The sequence below is a fragment of the Phyllobates terribilis genome, unplaced genomic scaffold (genome assembly GCF_046119375.1).
Source record: "Phyllobates terribilis strain yellow unplaced genomic scaffold, ASM4611937v1 Scaffold_13__5_contigs__length_258822181, whole genome shotgun sequence".
Classification (NCBI taxonomy): domain Eukaryota; kingdom Metazoa; phylum Chordata; class Amphibia; order Anura; family Dendrobatidae; genus Phyllobates; species Phyllobates terribilis.
The window spans coordinates 92,190,531-92,216,850 of NW_027362773.1; the positions used below are offsets into that span (position 1 = coordinate 92,190,531).

The window sequence follows — 26,320 nt, forward strand, 5'->3', positions numbered from 1 at the left end:
TGCGGTCTTGGCGTGAACTTGAACTCTATAGTGCCACAAGTCCTCTTCCTCGCTGAAGAGGCAATTTGCATATGAAATTTTCCAGAAGAGTATTGCATGGCGAATAAGCCTCTTTACACTGGCATGCCAGAGCTGGTGTGTCACTCTCCACAAGGAGAAACGTTAGACTTCAGTTCAGAGCCTCTCACCTAGCCAAATCAGTTCTCATACTTTGCACTGACGAGGGGCAATATCCCGTAACACTGTCTGCAAATTGAGAGTCTGATTTGGCTTTTATCCCACTTCATATTGCAAGACTCGCTAAAGGGCCGATAGTGACTTGTAGGATTGCTGCTTCCAACAGGTGGCACTATAGAGTTCAAGTCCTCTTCCTCTCTGAAGAGGCAATTTGCATATAAAATTTCCCAGAGGAGCACTGCACAGCGAATAAGCCTCCATATATTGGCATGCCAGAGCCGGTAGGTCACTCTCCACAAGGAGAAACGTTCCCCTTATCTATTACCAAACAGATTGGTTGGAGGTCCACATCCTGAGACCCCCATAGATTGCTCAAAAACCCACCGGAAGGTGGGAGCTCAGGCGACAGGAGCACACAGTTCCTAAATGGGCTTGCACACAAACTGGAGTACAGATTAAATAAAAAACATAGGCTCTACACTGACCTAAGTGCTCAGTGTAGATCACAGAATAAATGTGAACCGACCTTTATACTAATGTTTGGGAGGCAGAATAAACAAATAAAATGAAGTTCAATAATTATTTTATTTATTTTTTAGTTCATTCACCTTGTGGTATAAATGAGAAGTCACCTTCATTCTTTGAGTTAGTACGATTACAGTGATTGCAGTATACATAGTAGTTTTTTTATGTTTTGCTACTGTTGCAAAATTGTTCTTTTGTCACCATATTCTGAGAGCTATAACGTTTCTATTTTTCGGGGAGAAAACTATGCGACGGATTGATTTTTATAGGATGAGCTAAAGTTTTTATTGGTACCATTTTGGGGTTTATTATTTTTTATTCAGATTTTTCAGATGTAGAAGGAGCACAAACCAGTAACTCAAGAATTTTTTAAAATTTATTTTTACAATATGATCACAGAGATGCCGCATTTATTTTGTTTTTTTTAAAGTTTAGCTACTCTTGCACACTAAAAACTATTTTTTTTACCAAAAATAATTTGCTTTTGTATTGCCATATTCTTAGAACTATAACTTTTATTTTTTCTGCCGACTGAGCCATATGAGGGCTTGTTTTTTGTGGGATGAGTTTACGTTTTCAGTGATACAATTATTATTATTTTTATTTTGTTTACATAAGAATTTTTGATTACATTACATTACATTTTGTCAATATGATGGAAAAGCTACATTTTTTGCCGTGCTTTTTAAAAATTTTTTACGGTATTTAGAACACAGAATGTGACAGATTTATAGCTCGGCTCATTCAGATGTGGCCTTACCAACTAAGTCGACACTTTTTCTTTATTTTTGTTTTCACATAAATGCAGTGTTTGTAATAGTAAATATCTCTGCCATTGTATTTTAATTTATGTTAAATATAGATGATGCATTTTATGTACATGAGTGTGTGCATAACTGTTTTTTTTCTCTCTCTCTCACTACAGTTTTTGATGTCTAAGATCTCATAAGGTGACTCAGTAGAGTGTATGGCCCCCACGTGCCTGTATACACTCCTGACTATGTCTGGACATGCTCCTGATGAAACGGCGAATGGAGTGCTGGGAGTTCTCCCACCAGACCTGGATCAGGGCAGTGGTGACTCCAGGACAGTCTGTGGTGTCACTTGGCAGCATCAGATGCACTAATACATAATGTCACAGAGGTTCTCAGTTGGATTCAGATCTGAAGAATATGAGGGCCAGCCTATGGCATCAGTCATCCAGGAACTGTCTACACACTCAGGCCACATAAAGCCAGGCATAGTTCTGTACCAAGAGGAACCAAGGGACCACAGCACAAGCTTAAAATCTGACAATGGCTCTGAAGTACCTTCAGTAATAGCAATCAGGGTATGAATGGCTATTACAGTGATGGCCAAAAGTATTGGCACCCCTGCAATTCTGTCAGATAATACTCAGTTTCTTCCTGAAAATGATTGCAATCACAAATTCTTTGGTATTATTATCTTCATTTAATTTGTCTTCAATGAAAAAACACAAAAAGAATAGTCCTAAAGCCAAATTGGATATAATTCCACACCAAACCTAAAAAAGGGGGTGGACAAAAGTATTGGCACTGTTTGAAAAATCATGTGATGCTTCTCTAATTCGTGTAATTAGCAGCACCTGTAACTTACCTGTGGCACCTAACAGGTGTTGGCAATAACTAAATCACACTTGCAGCCAGTTAACATGGATTAAAGTTGACTCAACCTCTGTCCTGTGTCCTTGTGTGTACCACATTGAGCATGGAGAAAAGAAAGAAGACCAAAGAACTGTCTGAGGACTTGAGAAACCCAATTGTGAGGAAGCATGAGCAATCTCAAGGCTACAAGTCCATCTCCAAAGACCTGAATGTTCCTGTGTCTTCCGTGCGCAGTGTCATCAAGAAGTTTAAAGCCCATGGCACTGTGGCTAACCTCCCTAGATGTGGACGGAAAAGAAAAATTGACGAGAGATTTCAACGCAAGATTGTGCGGATGGTGGATAAAGAACCTCGACTAACATCCAAACAAGTTCAAGCTGCCCTGCAGTCCGAGGGTACAACAGTGTCAACCCGTACTATCCGTCGGCGTCTGAATGAAAAGGGACTGTACGGTAGGATACCCAGGAAGACCACACTTCTTACCCCGAGACATAAAAAAGCCAGGCTGGAGTTTGCCAAAACTTACCTTAGAAAGCCTAAAACGTTTTGGAAGAATGTTCTCTGGTCAGATGAGACAAAAGTAGAGCTTTTTGGCAAAAAGCATCAACATAGAGTGTACAGGAAAAAAAAAGAGGCATTCAAAGAAAAGAACACGGTCCCTACAGTCAAACATGGCGGAGGTTCCCTGATGTTTTGGGGTTGCTTTGCAGCCTCTGGCACTGGACTTCTTGACCGTGTGCATGGCATTATGAAGTCTGAAGACTACCAACAAATTTTGCAGCATAATGTAGGGCCCAGTGTGAGAAAGCTGGGTCTCCCTCAGAGGTCATGGGTCTTCCAGCAGGACAATGACCCAAAACACACTTCCAAAAGCACTATAAAATGGTTTGAGAGAAAGCACTGGAGACTTCTAAGGTGGCCAGCAATGAGTCCAGACCTGAATCCCATAGAACACCTGTGGAGAGATCTCAAAATGGCAGTTTGGAGAAGGCACCCTTCAAATATCAGGGACCTGGAGCAGTTTGCCAAAGAAGAATGGTCTACAATTTCAGCAGAGCATTGTAAGAAACTCATTGATGGTTACCAGAAGCGGTTGTTCGCACTTATTTTGGCTAAAGGTTGTGCAACCAAGTATTAGGCTGAGGGTGCCAATACTTTTGTCTGGCCCATTTTTGGAGTTTTGTGTGAAATGATCAATGATTTGATTTTTGCTTCATTCTCTTTTGTGTTTTTTCCTTGCAAGCAAATTAAATGAAGATAATAATACCAAAGAATTTGTGATTGCAATCATTTTCAGGAAGAAACTGAGTATTATCCGACAGAATTGCAGGGGTGCCAATACTTTTGGCCACCACTGTACATAAAAGTATATGCGACGCTCCAAGGATATGCCTCCTCAGAACATCACTGACCCTCTCCTACAACGGTCAAGCTGCATGAAGTTCCAGAAGCATGATGTTCATGGTGTAGTTTCCAGGCTTGTTCATGTCTATCACATGCTCGATGTGAATCGGTTCTAATCTGTGAAAAGAACAAAATGCCAATGGTGGACCTGTCGATTCTGGTGTTCTCTGGTGAATGCCTATCAAGCTGCACAGTTATTAGAAGCATAAGTTTCACTACAATATGTCGGCCTTCATGCCATCCCTATGGAGCCAGTTTCTGACAGTTTGGTCCGAAACATGGACACCATTAGCCTGTTAAGGGTAATGTTATAGAGCTCTGGCAGTGATCTTCCTGTTCTTTCTTGTACAAAAGAGCTGATTCCAGTCCTAATGCTGGATTGGAGACCTTCTATGACCCTGTCCAGCCCACCTCATGTTATGGTCCATGTTATAGTGTCTGAGCCATTCTCTTGAGACTGTGCCGGGAGAGACAACTTTTTGTGCCATCATGTATGAAGGTGCCATCCTAGAGAAAAAGGACTATGTGTGCGACATGAATGGCTGCAGACCCTGCCTCATACTTACAGTAGTGACAAAGACACTCGGAAACCTAGAGCAGGGGTGGGGAACAGTTTACGACCCTCGATGACCTTTCATCTGGCCCCTGGGCAGATACGCGGGGACCACAATACTTGGGCCGGCAGCTGTATTTTGACGGCCACCAGCCCATTAATTTCTTCTTGCTCTGTGAGCAAGTATACGCAGTGTGCACTACTGATCGTTGAGGAGCGTGCAATGAAAGATTATGTCCTGACACCAGTGCCAGCATCAGGACGTACTAAGTGGGAGAAGGTAGTGCGCAATTTGTGCGGCCCCCGAAGGATGATATAAATATACAAATGGCGCTTGGCAGAAAGATTCCCCACCCATGACCTAGAGGAAGGAGACGGAGGGAGTAATTTTCTGTGGATACTGCCTGCAAACTTTTTGGGGTTATGTTACTGTTCCTCTCAAGTGCACCTGTTATCACTTTCAGCTAGACCAAAGTAGGTGACAGTGATTCACAATCGCCTCAGCTTCCTAACTGACCAGATATATGTCCTTCAAGGTTAATGTCTGAGTCGGGTTATTATAATAAATAATTATTTTTTAAACTCTAAGAGTTTATACCAACCTGTGCAGATGGGTAATAGTGACACCGGGTCGGATTCAGTGCTGTTATCGGCAGCTCTTGTATAGACCAGGAATGTATATGTTTCTCCTGCTGTCAGATTCATTATTGTCACTGATTCACTTGTCACTATTGTATTATTTATCATTGTGGCTGATGAGGTGACATTGGTCTGGACTCTGTAGCTGTAAGACGTCTGATACTCATCAGGTTTACTCCACGTCATAGACACAGAATATGAGGACACATTGGTGATGACCAGAGAATTTACTGACATTGGTTCTGAAATAAAGAAAATACATACAATGAGTGCGGATACAGAATGAGAGGGCTGCATGTAGTATTATGTAATAGTAACATCGCTGGGAAATAAGTACGATCGCTGGGAAATAAGTCGGATGAACTGCTGGCTCTGAGTAAGACCCAGAAGGAGTTTAGGGAATGCAGTCTCATGTGCTTTACAGAAACCTGGCTGCATGAGGAGGTCCCAGATTCATGTGTCTCGGTACCAGGGTTTCAAATGGTTCGGGCTGATAGAGAGAGAGTTAGATGCGGCAAGAAAAAAGGTGGAGGAGTGATACTCTACATTAACAACAGATGGTGCAATCAGGGGCATGTAACTGTTAAGGAGAAACATTGCTGTCCAAATATTGAACTGTTAGCAGTGGGCCTCAGGCCTTACTATCTGCCTAGAGAATTCACTCTTGCTATTGTAGTTGTGATGTATATACCACCATCTGCGAACCCAGAGGCTGCTGGGGATGTGTTGTCAGGGGTGATGGCCCGGCTTCAGACTAAACACCCAAACTCTCTAACTGTAATTTCTGGGGATTTCAATCGAGTAAAGATCTCATCTGCAATACCAAAGTTCTATCAATATGTCAAATGTCCTACACGGGACAACAACACACTGGATCTCCTCTTTGCTAATGTTAAGAATGCTTATTCATCGGCTGCATTACCCCCCCTGGGGAAATCTGACCACAACCTCATACTATTGTCTCCTGCTTACCAACCAGACGTCCGCAAACAACCAGTGACAATTAAAAAGATAAGGAAGTGGTGTCCAGCAGCAGAGGAGGCGTTACAAGACTGCTTTGACTGTACAGACTGGGAGGTGTTGTGTACCATGAAAGAGAAATGTAATGTTAATGAGATTACTGGCAGAGTTACTGATTACATCAACTTCTGTATGGACATTGTAGTACCTGTTCAAGAGATTCGGTGTTATGCAAACAATAAGCCATGGATTACAAAAGAGTTGAAACATTTACTAAACATGAAAAAACTGGCTTTTAAAAGGAAGGACAAGGAGGCATTGAAAATTATACAGCGAGACCTAAAGGGGAAAATTAAGATTGCCCGTGAGGCATTCAGAGTTAAATTAGAAAATCAATTTGCACAAAAAAGCTCCAGAGAGGTGTGGGCTGGAATGAAGCTAGTGACTGGGTTTAAGGCAAGGTCGGAGCAGGGGGGTGGTGGACTTACAATGGCTAATGAAATGAATCAGTTCTTCAATAGATTCAGCAATAAAGGTGCGGTAGCAGCAGGGAAGGGGGAGGAGGCCGGGGAACAACTAGCTAAATTAACAGGGGGTGAAATAGATCATTTCTCGGTCTCCAAAAATGACGTGAGGGACCAGTTTAGTAAGCTGGCCATTGGCAAAGCAGCAGGGCCTGACGGTCTCAGTCCACGTGTCCTCAGAGTGTGTGCAAATGAGTTATGTACTGTCTTCCAGCATCTCTTTAACCAGAGCTTACAATCAAAGAGAGTACCAGTGCTATGGAAGACTTCCTGCCTGGTGCCGATTCCCAAGACTACCTTCCCGGCTTCCCCGGGGGACTATAGACCGGTGGCCTTAACATCGCATGCGATGAAGTCCTTGGAGAGAATAGTACTTGCTCACTTGTGTCCGAGGGTGATGGCGCATACTGATGCTCTTCAGTTTGCGTACCGGCAGGGACTGGGTGTGGACGATGCTGTAGCGTCTCTGCTACAAACAGTACATTCCTTTTTGGACAATGATGGAACCACAGTGCGTGCTTTGTTCTTTGATTTCTCTAGTGCGTTCAACACATTACAGCCACTCTTACTGCGAGGAAAGTTGATTAAAATGGCGGTGGATGAGGGACTTGTGAATTGGATAATTGACTACCTGTCGGATAGGCCACAGTTTGTTAGGTGGGGGACGGCTACATCAGATAGTGTACTGAGCAGTGTCGGAGCCCCGCAGGGAACAGTGCTGTCGCCATTCCTCTTTACATTGTACACAGCTGACTTTCAGTATAAATCAGACCGTTGTCACCTCCAGAAGTACTCGGATGACTCTGTGATAGTTGGCGGTATTGGGAAGGACCAGGACGAAGAGGAATATAGAAGGGTGGTTGCGGACTTTGTAGTATGGTGCCAGGCTAACCATCTAGAACTAAATGTTAAGAAAACCAGGGAGTTGGTGATGAGCTATGGAAGGTGCAAGAAGGTATGCCTACCTGTTACCATTGACGGTCAGGATGTGGAGATGGTGGACAGTTTCAAATATTTGGGGGTTTACCTGGATAGCAAGCTAGACTGGAAGTGCCACATGGAGAAGGTCTACAAGAAGGGGATGAGTAGATTGTACTTCCTAAGGAAGTTAAGGTCTTTTAATGTGTGTGGCAAAATGCTTGAGGTGTTCTACCAATCCATTGTGGCTAGTGCCACCTTTGCGGCAATAATTTGCTGGGGTAACAGTGTGCGTGTTGCTGACGCCAACAAGCTCAACAAACTTATAAAGAAGGCTAGCGCGACGGTGGGCCTACAGCTTGGGACTTTTGAAGAGGTGGTAGAGGATAGGATTAAGAAGAAGTGCAGAGCTATAATGGGCAACAACACACACCCGCTTTATGAACTGTTTGCGAAACAGAAGAGCACATTCAGCAATCGCCTAATACAACTAAGGTGTAAAAAGGAAAAATACAGGAGATCGTTTGTTCCAACAGCTATGGGGGTGTTTAACAAATGTCTGAAAAGCAATGTCTAAAGCATTCCAAATGTTTTGTTATCATATGTGTCATGTTCGAGATCTGTGTTCTGCTGCTGTGATACCGCAATTTCCTCCGGGATAAATAAAGTATATCTTATCTTATCTTAACCACTGCCCAAAACATAAAAAGAAGAGTTGCAAGAGAGCAGACTGCAGGCACATCAGATATTTCACATACAGAGGGTGTATGACATGTTAGCAGTGAAAACGTTAAGCTCCAAGGCGATGTATGCATTGCTTCCATCTGAACATGCCCATAGACTCCTATTGTGCCAATGTCCATTTTGCCATCAATCATGCAGAAACATGCTGGCATTTTTATCAGGATTTTTTTTTCTCCTAAAGAAGTACTCCCAGCAAAAACCTCCTAATCCTTTCCAAATATGTATATGATGTAGTTTTAAGTGCATTAAAATACTTACCAATTGCAGTCTCCCCCATTTTCCAAAATGCTCTCTTCCTCTTCTGGCTCCAACGACTACAAATCAAGCCTCGCCGGATCACACAAGGGTTTCTGTGGACCAGACATCACTTTCATAATGTAAATCTAAGGAGCCTAGTCCTGAGGCTACATAGGTTTACACTGGTGGAAGTAACACCACCCTACAAAGCTAGAAAAGATGAGGAGCACTAATAACCAAGAAGAAGACCAGAGTGGCGCTGGAAACTGGAAAAGACTGCAATGTAAGTATTTTAACCCCTTCCCAACGTGGCCAATTTCCGTTTTTCCGTTTTCGTTGTTTACTCCTTTTCTTTTTCTTCCAAAAGCCATAGCTTTTTTTATCTTTTCTGTGAACATACACACTTTTTTTTTTTTCGCGGGACGAGTTGTACTTTTGAATTACACCATTCATTTTATCACAGTGTACTGTAAAATAGGAAAAAAATTCGAAGTGCAGTGTAATTGTGAAAACTGAAATTTGTAAAAAAAACAATTTGTTGGATTGTGCCGCCATTTTCCCAAGAACATTAACGCCTTCGTTTTTCCGTTGGAGCTGTGAGAGGGCTTACTTTTGAGGGACAAGGTAACATTTTTTTATTGACAGTAGTAGATAATATGGTCGTTGGTATCAACAACACAATCTATGGATATACAAGTAAAGGATACTGTGTCAATACTTAGCAGAGTGGTGTACTTATATATAAAACTTCACTTTTACTTAGTTAATCTTAAAATGTATTCACCACAAAATAATATTAAAAACACCTTTTCCACTCATTTTTCTGGTTTCCAGAATATAAAGTGCAAGGTACATAACATACAACTATAAACCAGAATGGCTTTTACTAACAGTGGTCAGTTGCTCAGTATATATTGAGTTATGATTTCATTTAGTTCTACTCATGTTAAACCTCAGCTGTATGGACATATATCAATAATTGGAACAATCTCACCAGTTTATTGTTTTGTGGGTGATGTCCTTTACAGGCATGCCATCCACATCTGACTACTCCTGAACCCTGCATACCAGAAGGCAACCAACTGGACAGACTAAAGGACTGGCCCTAGAGTGCCCTGTTTAACACTATTTAGCCCTTGGTTCCGAGTACTCCCGCCCTTACAAGGGCAGTACACAGCCTGCCCTGTAATTCGCTTAACCCTATATTGCCCTAAAAAATATGCCCCAGATGCATTTCTTCTTTCGGTCATCAGGGGAGGAAGTATTGCATGAGGCTAAAGCTGGAGCTACTATAAACTGGGCTTTCTTTTCCCTCTTGTCCCTCACAAGCTGTCTGCTGTAATGAGTGGCCAAGCTTCTAGTAGCTCCAGCTTACCCGGTCCTTTGTCTGCCCTTATTCACACACTGAGGTCAACTTTGACACATGGTAAGGTTTTTAATATTAGACAGAGTAGGACTATCCCAAATGGGTTCACCTTTCCGTGGTGGGATAGCTTTCATGCTATTTTTGATCAAAAGAATGTTACTAAGAACCCTGTTTTATTTAAATGCACTTTTGCTCTTTATTTATTTACAGCAGGGTTTATGTTCATTTTGCTTCTTGTAGTTTTTTTCTGAATTATGGCCATTCTGAACATGCGTTTATGTGCAGCATGTATACCAACTTAAACCAAGCTCAAATTTTGTGTTTTTTCTTTGTGTCAATACTTACCCATAACTAACCCCATAACAAGCCCCTTGGAGCTTATAGAAAAAAAAAAGTTTTAGGTAATGGAGCCTGCTGTTATCAGACTTACCAAAATAGGAAGGTAATAGATAAAAATGAAAAGCATTACGTTATTATGGGATAAGGTGTCTAATAGCAGAAAAAGAGCGGGACCAGGAAGATGATTGTGGTGTAAAGGGACACCCTCAGTGTAACAGATCAGACCCCTTAATTGTTCCGGGACGGCCAGTGGGAGAAGAAAGAGGGTTAGAAGAGATCCTGCACTAGCAGGTGTTAGTAGAGGAAGAAGAGGCTTGCCTACGACTCTCAGTAGTGAGACCTAGTGATCTTCAATGGAGCCAAGGGCAATGGTTTGAACTATTGTGTTTAGGATTCCATGAAACCAGGGATTTTATAAGCAGCCCTGAGACCAACAAGCAGGCACTCTATTGCTTCCGTCAATACGTGTCTTAGGTCAAGTGAAAGGTTTGAGCGGCCAGAAAAAAGGGAAGGTGTCGAAGAAGTTTCCATGGACGTGTGGAAAGGTTGACAAGCAGATTGTGCATTGCTTTCACAGGAGCAAGAGAAGCAGAAGAGACGGTGCCAAGCCTCTGTTGTAAAAGTGGGAGAAGGGAAGAGAGTCATCCAATGGAGCAGCAAGTAATAGGGTGCAGGAGGCAAAAATTGAGATACAAAAGAGGAACTGAACCAGTGACTTCCTGCAGTAGTAGTGCAAAGAAAGGAATACTAGGGGGTAGCAGCTTAAATGATCTCTAGCATCTTCTATTCGGCTCAGCAGAGTACCAATAGATTCACCTGTTCAGCATCTTCACAAACTGTTGGGAAAGTACACTGGAGAGGGAGGAGGAGGAACAAAAAGGTGAACCCCATGACTTGTGGGAGGCATGGTAACCTGGATACTCTAGTCAATTTTGTCTATTTTGTCTTGTTGGAGGCAAGAGTTAGAGCCCATTAATATGACCCGATAAATAGGAAGCAAGTGTTCTTGGAAATGGTCTTTCACAATTATCGACCAATCTAAACAGTCCAATAAACACCTGATGAGTCTGATAAGCATACATAAGAATTATTATTCTTGGCAGTAAATTGACTTGTGTAAACAGATGAGGTGCTGATAACATGGTTTTCTATATCAGCAGAACAATTTTATTAACGAACGTCTGGAGAGCATAGAACACCACAGGTCAGTCAACGATTGCAGATTGGCTTGTTTTTAGCCCACTGGTGGTCATTTAATGGAAGAGGTCGAGTAGTGTAACTAGGTTTTAATGGCGTTTTAATTCAGCACAGTTCACCTGGAGATTGTTTCACCCATTTACCACCTTGATGACCGAGAACAAAAAAATAATAAACTAAAATATTAAAATCAAAAAGGCCCTGGAAAATCAAGGAGGTCTGCATTCTGCAGACACTAAGCTAAAATACCCCACAAGTAAATTTAATAAATTTGAACTCTTTATTAATCTGAAAGATTTCATTAGAAAAAGGACCATAAGGTTAAGTGCCCTCGTAGCGTTTTTGATGCGTTTTCACAGCGGTTTTCCAGCGTGGAAATGCTGCGAAAATGCATCAAAAATCCTCGGCCAGCTATTGCAATTGTAATCCTGATATGCTGTGCACATGATGCCAAAATTTCCGCTCAGTATTACCATTGTGGAAAAAAACACAGCATGTCCATTATTCGGGCGTTTCCACCGCAAATTTGCTCCTATTGACTTGAATTTAACTGCAGCAAATCCTCAGGTATAATATCTATACCTGCGGATTTGCTGCTTTTCAATTAAAGTCAATAGGCGCAAATTCAAGGAGGAAACGCGGTGCGGGTGGCACCCGGGTCGGGAGAGGAGGACTACTACTCCTCTCATCCGACCGCCGCTCCCGCTGATAACAGCGAGAGCGGTGCGGCTGGGGGAAGCAGTAGTCTCTTCAGCCAAGCCGGCATGCCCGTGGTGGTAAAAAAAGAAAAAATTTAAAAAAAAAACACTATACTCACCTCCTGTCAGTATACATTGCTGTCTTCTACAGCAGTGATATCAGTGATTGCTAATGTCACTGCTCTAGCAGTGACCCGGATCACCGGGGGACAATCGTGACGGAATCGTGGACTGCGTCGTGATGGTGAGGTGTATAGTTGTTTGTTTTTTACTTTTTCTTCAGAAGATCGAGGGCTTCGCGGACAGAGTACAATAAAAAAAAATGTAAAACCATGTGTTTTTTATTTCATTAAAATACTTTATTCTGTGTCTTTTATTGAAAAGGCGGCGATAACTTTACTACGCAGTTAGTAATGGGGGCGTCTCATAGACTCCCTCCATTACTAACCTGGGCTTCACATCAGCCGCTAATACAAGGCTGACGTGAACCCCAACCCAATTACCCCACTCGCCACCGCTACAGGGCAGTGGGAAGAGCGGAGGCTAAGCGCCAGATTTGGTGCATCTTATGGATGTGTAATTTCTGGGACTGCTGAGGGGTGATATTAATAGTCGCGGAGGGGGCTAGTATTCATGGTCCCTCCCCTGGCTATTAATATCAGCCCACAGCTGTCTGTTTAGCCTTTTCTGGTTAGCTTTTATAGGGGGACCCCACGTCAATTTTTTTCTGGGGTCCCCCTGTAATCTAGCCAGTAAAGGCTAAACAAACAGCTGTGGGCAGATATTAATAGCCGGGGAACATTTTTGGTTAATGGCCCCTTCCCCGGCTACTAATATCAGCCCCCAGCGGTCAGCTTTCCCTCTGCTGGTTATAGAAATGATGAGGGAGCCCACGCCATTTTTTTTTTTTTTTAATTTTAGGCTCTGTGCCCACGATCCGGGCGTAGCAGCGCTTTGGACGCATATTTTTTTCTGCGTCCAAAACATTGCATTCTATTAAACGCAGGTAAATCCACATGTGTTCACTGAACCATGTGTATATATTGCATTCAATACATTCTAGTGGTCAAATTTCTGTTGCGGAGACTAGCCACTCCGCAAAAGAATTTGACATGCTGCGGTCCTGAAAGACGTGCCGCATGTCAGTGTCCACAGGTGATCCGCAGCCTCTGATGCATGCATAGTGGACATGGGATTTCTAGAGATCCCACCTACGATTCTGTACCATCTGGATGTTGCGGGTTTGACACTGTATAAACACGCAGCGTCAAACCTGTAGCGGCTCCTGATCGTGGCGACATACCCAATCTCACCTGCAGCATGTCAATTTCTGTAACGGACACGCTAGTCTCCGCTGCAGATTTTGACTGATTGAAGTGTCATTATATGCAGTGGATTTACATGTACCGACAACAAAAGTCCGGCATTAGAACACCGCGTTTTGGACGCAGGAAAAATATGCTGTGTCCAAAGCGCTGCTGAGTGCTGTTCATAGGGACTGGGGATGTAGTGGCTAATGAAACAGCTGTGAGCTGTTAAATATAGCGAGGGACCATGTTTGCAAATGGTACCTTCCTAGGCTAAAAATAGCAGCTCACAGCTGCCGCATAAATTACACGAATGGAAATGCTAATGAGATTGGGCGATTGGGATTAGCTGACACCTAGCTATTTTGTTTGATGACAAGGTGTGAGACCCTTTCATCACCAAACCTAATTAAAGTAAAGTAAAGAGTTAAATAAACACACAGACAGAGCAAACACTTTATTTGAAATACAACAGACACATTCTTTAATCATTTAAATTAACCAATATACTCACCCCAGCTCTGATAGTAATCCAAGGGTTTAAGCATTGCCCTACCAAATAACTTTACTTAGCTCCAAAAAGCATTCATAGATGTACAAAAAAGCTTCAAAAACCGCATAAAAAAAACGTCAAAAACGCAGCAAAATCACGTTTTTTCCGCAGCGTTTTTCCTGCCAAGGAGATGCAGAAACGCTCAGGAAATTTCTACTTCAAATCCTGAACGTGCTCACAAAGCCTAAAAAGGCATGAAATGGTATTTATGCACAGTGTATATTGGAGATGTACGTGTTCGCAATTGTGCTTGACATTTCTTATTGCTGGTATGTCACTTGTATTTGTATCAGCCCACTAGGGGGTTCTAATGTGGTTTTGGTGCCTTTTTTATTTATTAAACTGGCATTTATTCTGTATTGTTCTCCATTACCTTGACATAGGCGCCTTAGTTACTTGTATTAAGATCTTAAAAATAAACTTTATATTGGTTTGAACCAACTGGACTACAGTGTGCTGTGCCTCCTTTGAAGTATCCAACATTTTTATTGGTTTCCTCACAAAAGTTTTAATTTGAACCAGGAAAATGGGAGAAAACTTTAAGCTTATCAGACATTAAAAGGGTTTTTGCAGGCTAAAAGAGGTAATCCGATCACATCATTGTATACAATAGATCATCAATATAAAAATCGGTGGCTCCTGACACCCCCATCGATCAGCTGTTTTACTGTCGTACACCTGACACCTCCACCGATTAGTTGTTTCCCTGTCGAACACTGGACACCCCCACCGATCAGCTGTTTTCCTCTCTTGTGGTGGGCAAATTAAAACAATGAACTGCGTGAACAGCACAGCTCCATTTATTGTGTAATGTCTGTTCCTGGACACTGAAGTTCAGCTTCTACTGAAGTGAATAGGAACTTAGCTACAGCTCCCAGAAGTGTACACTGAATGAAGCTGCGTTGGTCACTTTATTCACTGCAAAACTGTTAATATATGGAGATGCAAAGTTTTGGACAGCGACCTATCTGATATTAATGGCCTATTCTGTGGTATTCATTATCATAAGCCTACATAACTCTTTCAATACCCCTAATGAAGGCTGGACACTGAAACGCGCGTCGGGGTGGACGCCATTGTGGAGTAGTAACTAACCGTTAGGCTGTGAGTATACAAGATTATTATATGTTGCACTAAGATCTTTACTGGCGGCATTATTGCCCAATATATCACTTTACAGCAGTAAACAACAATCCACTTCCCTAAACATGATCAGAATTTATAATAGAATGTACTTATTATGTAGCTAAATGTATTGATTTTTTTGTACCTGAAGTGGGCCCCAATTGACCATTATATTTTTTTGCACTATATTAAAGTATTTTGGAATGAATTATTAATACTAAATATTAAGCACTAAGCACTTTATGAAGTATTCATGAATTTTGTATGGGCCACCACAGGACATGTGATCATGTTATAATAAGGAAGCTTATCTATATGGCTCTGCGATGTTATTTTCTTTTTTGTCATTTGGTTTTTATATTTCTTTTTTTCCCTGTCTGTTACCAGTGTTGTCACCTGTAATTAATTATAATAAACTATTATTGTACACTTTCATTGGACTTTTTGTTTCTACGTTTTTTTCTCTTTTTCTTGGTTTCCCATATCTGCCTTCGATTGTTCTCTTTCTTTAATTTTGATCTATATCGTGGTTTTTGCTTCTGGATCAATTGATTATACACACGTGTATTTTGAAGCATAAATTGTATAAAAATTATCCACGTATTTATCTCTTGTAATCCTTTTGATTATAACTGTTTCAAGTCTAAAGGCAGTCATGCACATTATATGAATTTTTGATGAACCTGATGATTTTGGTGAGACTAGCCGACCACTTAATGTCTATGGGAATATCTCAAGACATCTTGGATTTAAGAATAAGGGGTTAAACAAGGATCGGCTTATTGAAATCTGGCAGGGGATATGTCACGCCATAGAATGCCTGTGTATGTGGGAGAAGGGTATCAGGAGGAATAGCCATCAACTGATAGCTATCTAATGTGTATGACCTTCTTTAAACGTTCTTCAAGATCCTGAATATATAATGACTAGTGTTGAGCCACCCCCGTAGTGTTCGAGTTCGGTTCGGTTCGTCGAACACCCGTGTGTTCGCCGAACTGTTCGTCGAACTGTTCGTCGAACACCTTCGAACACCGTTAAAATCAATGGCAGGCGAACAAAAACACATAGAAACACATAGAAAACACCTTCAAAGGTGTCCAAAAGCTGACAAACTGCTCAGAAGACACAACTAACACATGGAAAAGTGACAAGTACATATAGTCATGCGAAAAGAAAAGAGGTGGAGGAGTAAAAGGAGGGGGAGACACAGATATAGGCATGTCATGCCCTTCTAAAATCCAAAAAGTGAGAAGCCGACACGTTCAGTCCGCTCCTGCCCGTGCCACCTCCGTGTCGCCGGGTTTGTGCCAGAGCCGCGGTGGACCCTGACGGCCAGCCCCCCTATCCCAATACTGGTGCCTGTCCGCCGGTGGGTCGAGGCCCCCCACCGTGGGGGGGGGGAGTAACATCTGCAGAAGAAAGACCATCTTCCAGCCAAACTAAGACGTCGACTTCTTTTCGTGGACAATGTGATACGATCCCATTCTTACGGACACGCCCATCGCTACAAATTCTAAATGAGGCACAAAAACAGCAGGTGCTTCAACGGATATCAAGTGCTCCTTCAAGTGGGCTCTCCATTACCTCAATTTCAACATCACAAATACTCCAGTCCTCAGAGGTGTCACCCCAATCGCACTTGCTTCCTCACAGCTCCCAAGTCTCCAGCTGCCCGTCTGAGTATGGGGTAGCACAGATGGTTGAGTCTGCACAGCAGTTTACTCATACTATAGCCTGGGAAACGGAGGTCTGCTCCAGAGCTTCTGTTAATCCAGATGAGGAAATGATCTGATCTGATGCCCAGAATCTTTATAAGTCGGATCCAGGACCAGGTGAAGAAGGTTCTGAGCATAATGTAGACCCTTGTTCCCAAACTGTAACTCCTGTTGGTGGAGACAATGATGAAGACGATGATGAGACTCAAATACCTGATTGGAGCGACAACTTGACTTTTCGGTCAGGGCAGGAAGAGGTTGGCTCTGAGGACGACGGGTGTGATAACACACAGGGTGATGATGACGAGGTTGGAGATCCCACTTACTGTCAACCCACAGTCAGCCAGTCGATGAGGTCAGCAGAGGAGGTGGAGGAGGATGTGACTAGCCCTGGGGATGGGGATGACTCGGTACCCGGGCATTTGCCTGGCCTTGGGGATGTCGCGGTGGTCGGCTCCCTGGCCCGTACCCTGGGGTCTCTCTTTAAAAGGGTGGATAATTGTTAATTTTATAAGAGTTCATGACGCCACCTGTGGTATCTGGTGACAAGCACCAGCGCTGCAGCAGTCCACTGAGGCCGGTGATAAGGCAGCTCGATGGTATAGCTCCCCACAGGTGGACCTAGGTCTCAGGGCAGCGTATGCAGGGGGAATGCAGGACAGGCGAGACCCAGCTGGGTCAGAGCAAGAATGGGAACGGACACGGTAGTCACTTCAGTACCTTTTACTGGTGGAAATTCAGGCACATCCCGGAGCACTGTAGGGTGAAGGGTGCATATCAGGATCCTCCCCAATGAGCGGGTGTAGGGCCTCCTGTTTCTTGCCTCTGCGTAGTAAGTTTCTGACCTGCCTGGAGCTAGGCCTAACTTTGTCTCTGTCCTGCGCTGGCTGACCTTGTGGTAGGGCCTTCTCTTGGAGTTCACGCTCCCAGTATGCGTGGCCTAAGCGTCTCCTGGCTCTGTTACATATCAGCACCTTAGCGATCCTGGGACTTGTAGTTCTCCAGGGATTCCGGTTATGCCTTACTGGGTCATAGAGATACCGGTAAGCTCGGATCCTGTGTCCGGTAAATGCTTCGGGGTGAGCTGGTTAAGCTCCTCTGCCCCTTATGTACTAACTCGCCACTCGCCTTCGGCCTACTCGGGCCCTCACTAGGCTATACACACTAACGGCAGCTTGCCGCGCTTCACTGATCTTACGGCACCGGCACACCTTAAGCTCTATCTGGGCTCCCTGAATCTAGCAAGCAGGAGCCTCGTGCTCCACTGCTGAACTATTAACTGCGTTCTCTAGACTAGACTGAGCTCCACTGCAGACTGACCTCTCTTAGGCTTCTCTACTGCAGGAACTCTTCAGAGGAACTGAACTGCCTAGCTCCACCTTCCCTATTTATATCCCTAACGGGCTCCCTCTGCTGGTCTGAGGTGGAAGGTGGAGATGTGTGAATGTTTATGGGGGCCTCTTGTGGAGGATTCCATCAATGCACTCTTCTAGGATCTGTGATACCAAGCGCAGCGGGGAATCACAGATGCTATTGACGACGAGGTTAGGTTGCGCCTTCCTGAACAGAGACGGAGTACTGGAAGCACGTCAACAACTGCATCCTCAACCACAACTCTGCCTCTGACCACAAGTCGTAGTGGCTCTTCAGGTCACATGGGCTCTAAGCCTTGCATAGCCTGGGCATTTATTCAGATCGATAAGGATGACCCAACTCGTGTTATCTGTAATATTTGTCAGCAAAAGCTAAGTAGAGGCCAAAAAATCCATAGTTTGAGTACTTCATGCATGTACCGTCACATGGATATGAAGCATAAGTTGCAGTGGGAAGCTCACTGTGCTACAATGCGGCCTAGCCGGCTGGGCCAACCACCGTCTGCCCCATCTTGTGCATCCGCAGCCTCTTCATCCTCTGTGACTGGGGGGACAGCAGTCACACATGTTTTTGGACGCAGACCTGCCACCTCTTTACCCGCAACAGCCAGTGTGATTGGCAGGTCGTCAGTTCATTGGGAAGTGGAAACACCTGCTAGTGTTGAGCGCTCTCCGACATCGAGAGCACCACCTTTGGATCAAGGCAACCTAACATGTCCGCCTGCATCTTCCTCACAGACCGGCAGTTTGCCGGGGACACCCTACTCAACACCGTCTAAGCACAACAGCCAGCCCTCGGTCCCTCAGATGTGGAAAAGTAAAAGACCATTTCCTCCTAGCCATGAGAAAGCTAAGAGGTTGAATTTCACCATCTGCAAGCTGTTGGCTACAGAAATGCTGCCTTTCCACCTGGAGGACACAGAGGATTTTCAAGACCTTATGTCCGTCACAGTGCCCCAGTACCAGATGCCCAGTCGGCACTACTTCTCAAAGAAAGGTGTGCCTGCGCTCCACTAGCATGTCGCACACAACATCACCGCTTCTTTGAGAAACTGTGTGTGTGACAGGGTGCACTTCACCACAGACACTTAGACGAGAAGGCATGGACAGGGGCATTACATGTCGCTGACTGGGCACTGGGTAACTATGGTGACAGCAGGACAAGGGGCTGCTGTCCAAGTCTTACCGTCCCCACGAGTTGTGCGTCAATCCTCTTTATCTCGAAGTTCCTCCACTGCTTCTGCCTCCTCAACCTCCTCTCGGTCCTCCACCTGCACCCAAAGCCTGTCTGGTAATGCCACCTGCTTTCTAACTGCGCAGAAGGAATCCTGCACACCTCCTTACTATGCTGGCAGCAGGGCTCAACGGCATCAGTGTTTACTTTGAAATGTCTGGGAAATGTGAGTCACACAGCTGAGGAGTTGTGGTCAGCTCTGGAGACCCAGTTTCATGAAAGGTTGTCTCCACTGGACCTGCAACCAGGGAAGGTCATGTGCGACAATGCTGCAAACCTGGGTGCGGCACTTCGCCGGGGCAATGTCACACACGTGCCTTGTATGGCTCACGTGTTGAACCTGGTTGTCCAGCAATTTTTAGCCCACTATCCCGGACTAGATGGCCTTCTGCAGAGGGCACGGTCGCTGTGTGCTCACTTCCGCCGTTCACATCCCGCAGTTCAACGACTTACATCTCTACAGAAGTCGTTGGGCCTGCCAGTTCACCGGCTGAAATGCGATGTGCCGACACGGTGGAATTCAACTCTGCACATGTTGCAGCGACTGTGGCAGCACCGACAAGCCCTGGTGCAATACGTTCTGACGTATAGCCTGGGCCAACGAGATCCAGAGGTGGGGCAAATCACGCTGCAGGAGTGGTCTCAGATCAGGGACCTATGAAGTTGACGCGCCCCCTGGGCCATGGGGTACCCTGAGCCGGTAGACGCTGGGGGTTGTAGTCACTGTGGCGGTGACCCAGTCCGTGACCCAGGGCGGTCAATCCAAGGGTAATTTGTATATATGGATTTTATAATGTCTGACTACGCCACCTGTGGAGTGCGGCCAAAGGGGCCGTCCCTGCGGAACAGTCCTCTGAAGCTGGTGGTTTTGCAGCAACGGTATTATTACTCACCACAGGAAGAGTGTAGCTAAAGGGCAGTGTGGGTGGATGATGGTGGTTGTAGTGCAGGGAGTCAGTAATGAACACAGAGTCCGTGTGATGCCGTCTCAAGATATTACTCACAGTTGTTGTAGTCCAGATTACAGGTACCAGAGCAATCTCCCCCGTCGTGCTGTGCATACTCAGTGAGGGGCTCAGTCCACCCCCAGATAGCTCCGGAGTACTTAGCAGAACCCCCTTCTGTGTGTCCTTTCTCTGGCCTTCTCCCTGCACCTCACACCCAGTGACACTTCTATCCGGTATCCTCGGGCCTTGGCGGGTGACGTGTGTTCCGTCCCCTGGGTCCTATGTGGCTACCTTCTTAGTGAGACTGGTGTGGACTTTGGCCTGCAGTACATGAAATGCAGCAGCCTCCGGTTTCTAGTTGAGCCTTGCTGTTTCTCCGCTAGTTGAGGGACCGGTTCCCCTTATCTGGCCTGACCCCTCTACCTCCTGGTAGCAGCGGGAGTACGGGTGGCCTTCTGCACGGCCCGTAGCCGTAGGGTCCCTTCGGTTCCTGGAGCCTTCCAGCTCCCACTCCTCTCTTCTCTCCTTCAGTCCTGGGCCTCCCAGGCTAGGCCCGCCTCCGGAGCAGAGCTCATGCCTAGTCTCTGCTCCTGTCACTTTTCCTCCTCTGTCTGGCTTGCTCTTTCTAAGATGGCTTCCTATTTATACTCTCCTTGTCATGTGCTCCCCTAAGCTGCTCCCCTAAGCACCCACTACATAGGACCCTCAAACCAGCTAGGGACCTGGGACTGTGCTCTCCCTTAGGAGAAATCTCGCCCTACCCCCACTGCGGGTATGTGTTGGATGCAGGAGTCAGGGTCCCGAGCCATACGCCTTCCTTACCTGAGGATGAGATACCACACCTCTGGGTGAGATGCAGTAACTCTGTGGCGACTGAACCCTCAGGGGCGCCACACACCCTTCTGCACAGTTTTGAAATGGCGACGAAGATGTTTAGTGCTGACGACGATGCCATTATCAGCATGACTATTCCGGTGATTTACATGCTGGAGCACACATTAAACAGAATTCAGAGTCAGGTGGTGGGACAAGAGGAGGTGGAGGAAGTAGAGGAGGAGTCGTATGCGGAAGGGATAACATCTCCAAGGTCCAGACGGTTGGCAGCACCAAGGTGGCAGGCATGGGAGGGTGGGGGAGAGGGATTAACCAGGGCGCATGGTAGCAGCCAAACTGTTGAGGAAGGTGCAGGAGCCGAGGAAGAAGTGGAGGACGAACTGGCGATGGGCATGGAAGACTCATCAGATGAGGGAGACCTTGATCACATTTCTGTTGTGCGAGGTTGGAGGGAGAGGGCAGAGGAAGGAAGCATGATTCTTACCTTGCTACCAACACAACAAGGACTTGGTACTTCTGGATGCGCAAGACACATGAGTGCCTTCTTGCTGCACTACCTGCAACATGACCCCCGGATTGTCAGAATTCGAAGTAATCCCGACTACTGGGTTGCCACACTCTTAGATCCCCGGTACAAAAGTATATTTGCCGAAATAATTCCTGCCATAAAAAGGTATTGACGAATGCAGGAGTATCTGCAGACGCTGTTGCAGAATCTTACATGTGCTTTTCCACAAAACACCAGTGGTGCATGTAGTGAATCTCACAGTTCTAACTTGCCAACGGTGGGACTGTCGAGTCTTCATCACTCAAACAGTAACAGTAACACAGTATCTGCTCGTAACAGCAATTTTGTGGAATCGTTTCACCACTTTTTTAGACCATCCTTTGCAAGGCCACAGGAGACAAGAAGTCTGACACATAGTCAATGCCTAGAGAGGATGGTACAGGTGTTAGAACCTTGCTCTTAGGTTTTTTCTATTGCTGGTCACATGACCTTGTTGGCCTATTTAATCCTGCTCCGCCCTTCTGGCTTTGCTGGACTTCATTGTTTAATTACTTTCTAGCTAGCCTGTGCTCTGTATCTAACTCTGTTAGTTTGCTTGGTCTACGGACCTCAGTGTTCTATATACTTTGTTTGTTCGTCTGTCTGCTACTATTTCTGTTAGGAGGTGTCCCATTTTCCTCCCAGTCCTTAGTACTTGTAGGGATTCCTTCCCCACATCTATAGGTCTCCGTACAGACTAGCTTAGGACTTTAGCAGGTCTGATCGCAGGATCAGGTCCCCTGTTACATCGTAGGGATAAAGCTGAGTTCTATCGTAGGGACAGATCTCCTCTCTTTCCTTAGCTCTGGTAGCAGAACATAACAGTAAGTCCAGCCTGCAAATTCTCTAAGGAAAGATTTTTCTGTTCCATCATGGTGTCGGTTCAGGATTTGGCTCATCGCCTGCAGGGACTCTCTCTGGAGGTGACCGAGCTCCGTCAGCACGTGAGTAACTATCCTGGAGCACATTTCTTGGAGCCTAAGGTATGTTTGCCGGATTTATTTTTTGGTGAACACCGAGAATTTTTTTCATTTAAAAATGCTTGCTTATTGTATTTTCGTTTGAGACCCAGGTCCTCTGGGGATGAATCCCAGCGCATAGGGTTCATAATGTCACTTTTGCGCAAAGAGCCTCAGGAGTGGGCCTTTTCTTTGCAACCTAGTGATACATGCTTCAGATCAGTGGATAGTTTTTTTTCTGCTTTGGGGCTATTATATGATGATCCTGACCGTGTCTCATCAGCTGAGACTGAGTTAAGACGTTTGAGACAGGGATCGGGTAATGTGGAAAAATATTGCACTCATTTCCGTCGATGGTCTACTCAAACAGGGTGGAACGATTCTGCTCTGAAAAGTCTGTTTCTTGCTGGGCTCAATGAAAGGGTTAAAGACCTGCTAATTGCTTATCCTACACCTGAAGATTTGCAACAGGCTATGTAATTAGCTATACGGGTGGATAGGAGACTGCGTGCAAGGGTTAATGAGAGCAAATCCTCTGCTATGTCAGTTTCTGGTTATGAGAATGTGTGTACTAACAGTGGTGAACCGATGGAGATTGGAGCGATGGCACCTCGCTCTCAAGAAAAGGACCGCAGATTTTCTGAAGGCTTGTGTTTCTATTGCGGAAAATCTGGTCATTTGATTAAAGGCTGTGAGCTTCGTATGAAGAAAGAAAAAAAAATGGTCAGTCATGCCCGTATTGCCTGTTTAAATTCCAAGGGTGTATTTTTAGCTGCTTCCACGATTGCTCAGGAAAAATTAATGGAATTTCGGGTGTTTGTTGATTGTGGGTCTACTCTGAATGTAATTGATGGGGGATTCTTGGAAAGACTCAATTTAAAACCCGAACCTTTATCATCCCCCATTGCTGTGGTTTCTGTGGATGGCTCCCCTTTGAAGAATGTTACTCTCAAGGTCTGTGAATTTCCTCTCACTATTAATGGTGTTCACCATGAGAAATTGGATTTGGTAGTCTTGAATAACTTGCCTTCTCCGGTGGTCTTGGGATTGCCCTGGTTAAAATTGCACAATCCTGTACTGGATTGGTCTACCAATGAAATTAAATCCTGGAGCCATAAATGTTATGACAAGTGTTGTAACGGACGTATTGCAGCTGTGGATAGGGGGGAATTGCCTGTTCCTATTCAGGATTTTTGGAGAGTTTTTTCTGAGAAGGAATCGCAGGTTTTGCCTCCCCATAGAGACTATGATTGTTCTATTGAATTTGTCCCTGGAGCGACTCTTCCTAAAAGTCGTTTATTTAACCTTACTATTCCTGAGAGAAAGGCTTTGGAGGAATACATACAGACAAGTTTGGCCGCCGGTCACATTAGGCCCTCTAAGTCTCCTGTGGCGGTTGGATTTTTTTTTGTAAAAAAAAAGGACGGCGGTTTACGTCCTTGTCTGGATTTTCGTGAGATTAACAAAATTACTGTACGCAATCCTTACCCACTGCCATTGATTCCTGATCTGTTTAACCAGTTAATGGGGGCCAAGTGGTTCTCTAAAATTGACCTTCAGGGGGCATACAATCTGTTGCGCATGAAGGAGGGTGACGAATGGAAGACTGCTTTTAACACTCCTGTGGGTCATTTTGAGAATCTGGTTATGCCTTTTGGTCTTACTAATGCTCCTGCATTTTTTCAGAATCTTATTAATGACATCCTTAGACCTTTGATCGGCAAAAATGTGGTTGTGTATTTGGATGACATTTTGATTTATTCGCCGGATCTGGAGTCTCATTGGCGGAGCGTACGTGAGGTATTACAGTTATTAATGGACAATTCGCTTTTTGCTAAGCTGGAGAAATGTGAGTTCGCTGTACAGAGAATTAGTTTTTTGGGCTACATTATCTCCAGCGAAGGTTTTGAGATGGACCCGGTGAAAGTTCAAGCTGTGCAGGAATGGCCTAGGCCTATTGGTTTGAAATCGATACAGAGGTTTTTGGGTTTCGCCAATTATTACACAAAATTCATAAAAAAATTTTCTATTATTGTCAAACCTCTGACCGATCTCACCAGGAAAGGTGCTGATGTGGTTCAGTGGTCTTCTGAGGCCATTGAAGCTTTTGTGTATCTCAAGGAGAGGTTCACCTCTGCTCCCATCCTTATGCAGCCTGATGTGACTAAGCCGTTTTTGGTTGAGGTTGATGCTTCCTCTGTGGGGGTTGGCGCAGTATTGTCTCAGGATAACGGGGATGGACTACATCCCTGTGCCTTTTTTTCAAAAAAATTTTCTGAGACTGAACTGAATTACGATATTGGTAATCGGGAATTATTGGCTATTAAACTCGCATTTGAACACTGGCGCCACCTCTTGGAAGGTGCGGAATTTCCCGTTCAGGTTTTTACGGATCATAAAAATCTGATATATCTTGATGCTGCCAAGCGCCTGAATGCCCGTCAGGCTAGGTGGGCACTGTTTTTCTCGCGGTTTAATTTCTCCGTTACTTACATCCCAGGTACTAAGAATGTTAAGGCGGATGCCTTGTCTCGCAGTTTTTCTCCCATAGTCGGTGCTGAGAAAGAGGAGAACATTTTACAAGAAGGTGTTGTGATAGCTGCTTTGGACTCCGTTTTGGAAGATGAGATTCTTAAAGCACAGGAGAATGCCCCATCTAACACTCCTCATGGGAGGTTGTTTGTGCCTGGGACCTTTAGGAGAGATTTGTTTGTTGAGTGTCACGAATCTCGGTTGGCAGGTCATCCCGGAATCTCTGAGACCAAGAGACTGGTGGGTCGCAGTTTTTGGTGGCCTGGATGGCAGAAGGAAGTCATTAAGTGGGTGCGTCAATGTACTATATGTGCTAGATCTAAGTCCTCACATACTCCTGCTGCGGGGTTGCTTTGTCCTTTGGAGGTTCCCAGTGCTCCTTGGACACATTTGGCTATGGACTTTATAACTGACCTTCCCCCCTCTGAGGGTTTTACTGTCATCTGGGTGGTCGTGGACCGTTTTAGCAAGATGTGTCACTTGGTTCCCTTCGTCAAACTGCCCTGCGCTAAAACTCTCGCTAAGGCCTTTGTCAAGGAAATTGTCAGACTTCATGGCGTTCCTACTGACATTGTTTCTGATAGGGGACCTCAGTTCGTGGCTCGTTTTTGGCGTGCCGTTTGTGACAGGTTGGGAATTCATTTGTCGTTCTCATCCGGATATCATCCTGAATCTAATGGCCAGACAGAAAGGAAAAACCAAGATGTTGAGCAGTTCTTGCGTTGTTTTGTGGCAGACAATCAAGAGGGGTGGTCTGAGTTTCTGCCACTTGCTGAATTTGCTCTGAACAATCATACATCTTCTTCTGCTGGTTGTTCGCCTTTTTTTTGTTGTTCTGGGAGACATCCGTCGTTTGGGTCGTTCTCCAAGTTGGGATCTGCCGTGCCTGAGGAGGAGAATTTTTCCGGTGATTTGGAGAGAGTTTGGACGGATGTGCGTGGTAATCTTCAGGAGGCCAACAGAAAATCTAAAGACTACTTTGATAGGAAACGACAGGAGGTTTTGTTCGCTGTTGGTGACATGGTTTGGTTGTCCTCTAGGAATCTGCGGTTGAGGATTCCTTCTAAGAAATTGGGTCCCAAGTTTGTAGGGCCCTTTAAGGTGCTTCAGGTTGTCAACCAATCTGCTGTTAGGTTGGAGGTTCCTACCTCCTGGAGAATTAATCCGGTGTTTCATGTCTCTCTGTTGAAAAAAGCTGTTGTATCGGATTGTGACGCCTCTGCCTCTGTTCCTCCGGTGGTGGAGGACGGGGAATATGAAATTTCTCGCATCCTTAACTCTAGATGGT

The 26,320-nt window shown here is 44.8% G+C and overlaps 1 protein-coding gene across 3 annotated transcripts in view; it reads right to left on the reverse strand.

Annotated features, from left to right (window-relative positions):
• LOC141173779 (receptor-type tyrosine-protein phosphatase beta-like) overlaps window positions 1–26,320 on the reverse strand; it is a 224,989-nt gene that overhangs the window by 90,370 nt on the left and 108,299 nt on the right. For all 3 annotated transcript variants that reach the window (XM_073658196.1, XM_073658194.1, XM_073658195.1), the window contains one exon: window positions 4,887–5,165. In XM_073658196.1, the coding sequence (XP_073514297.1) occupies window positions 4,887–5,165 (279 nt within the window). The remainder of the gene's footprint in view (window positions 1–4,886; window positions 5,166–26,320) is intronic.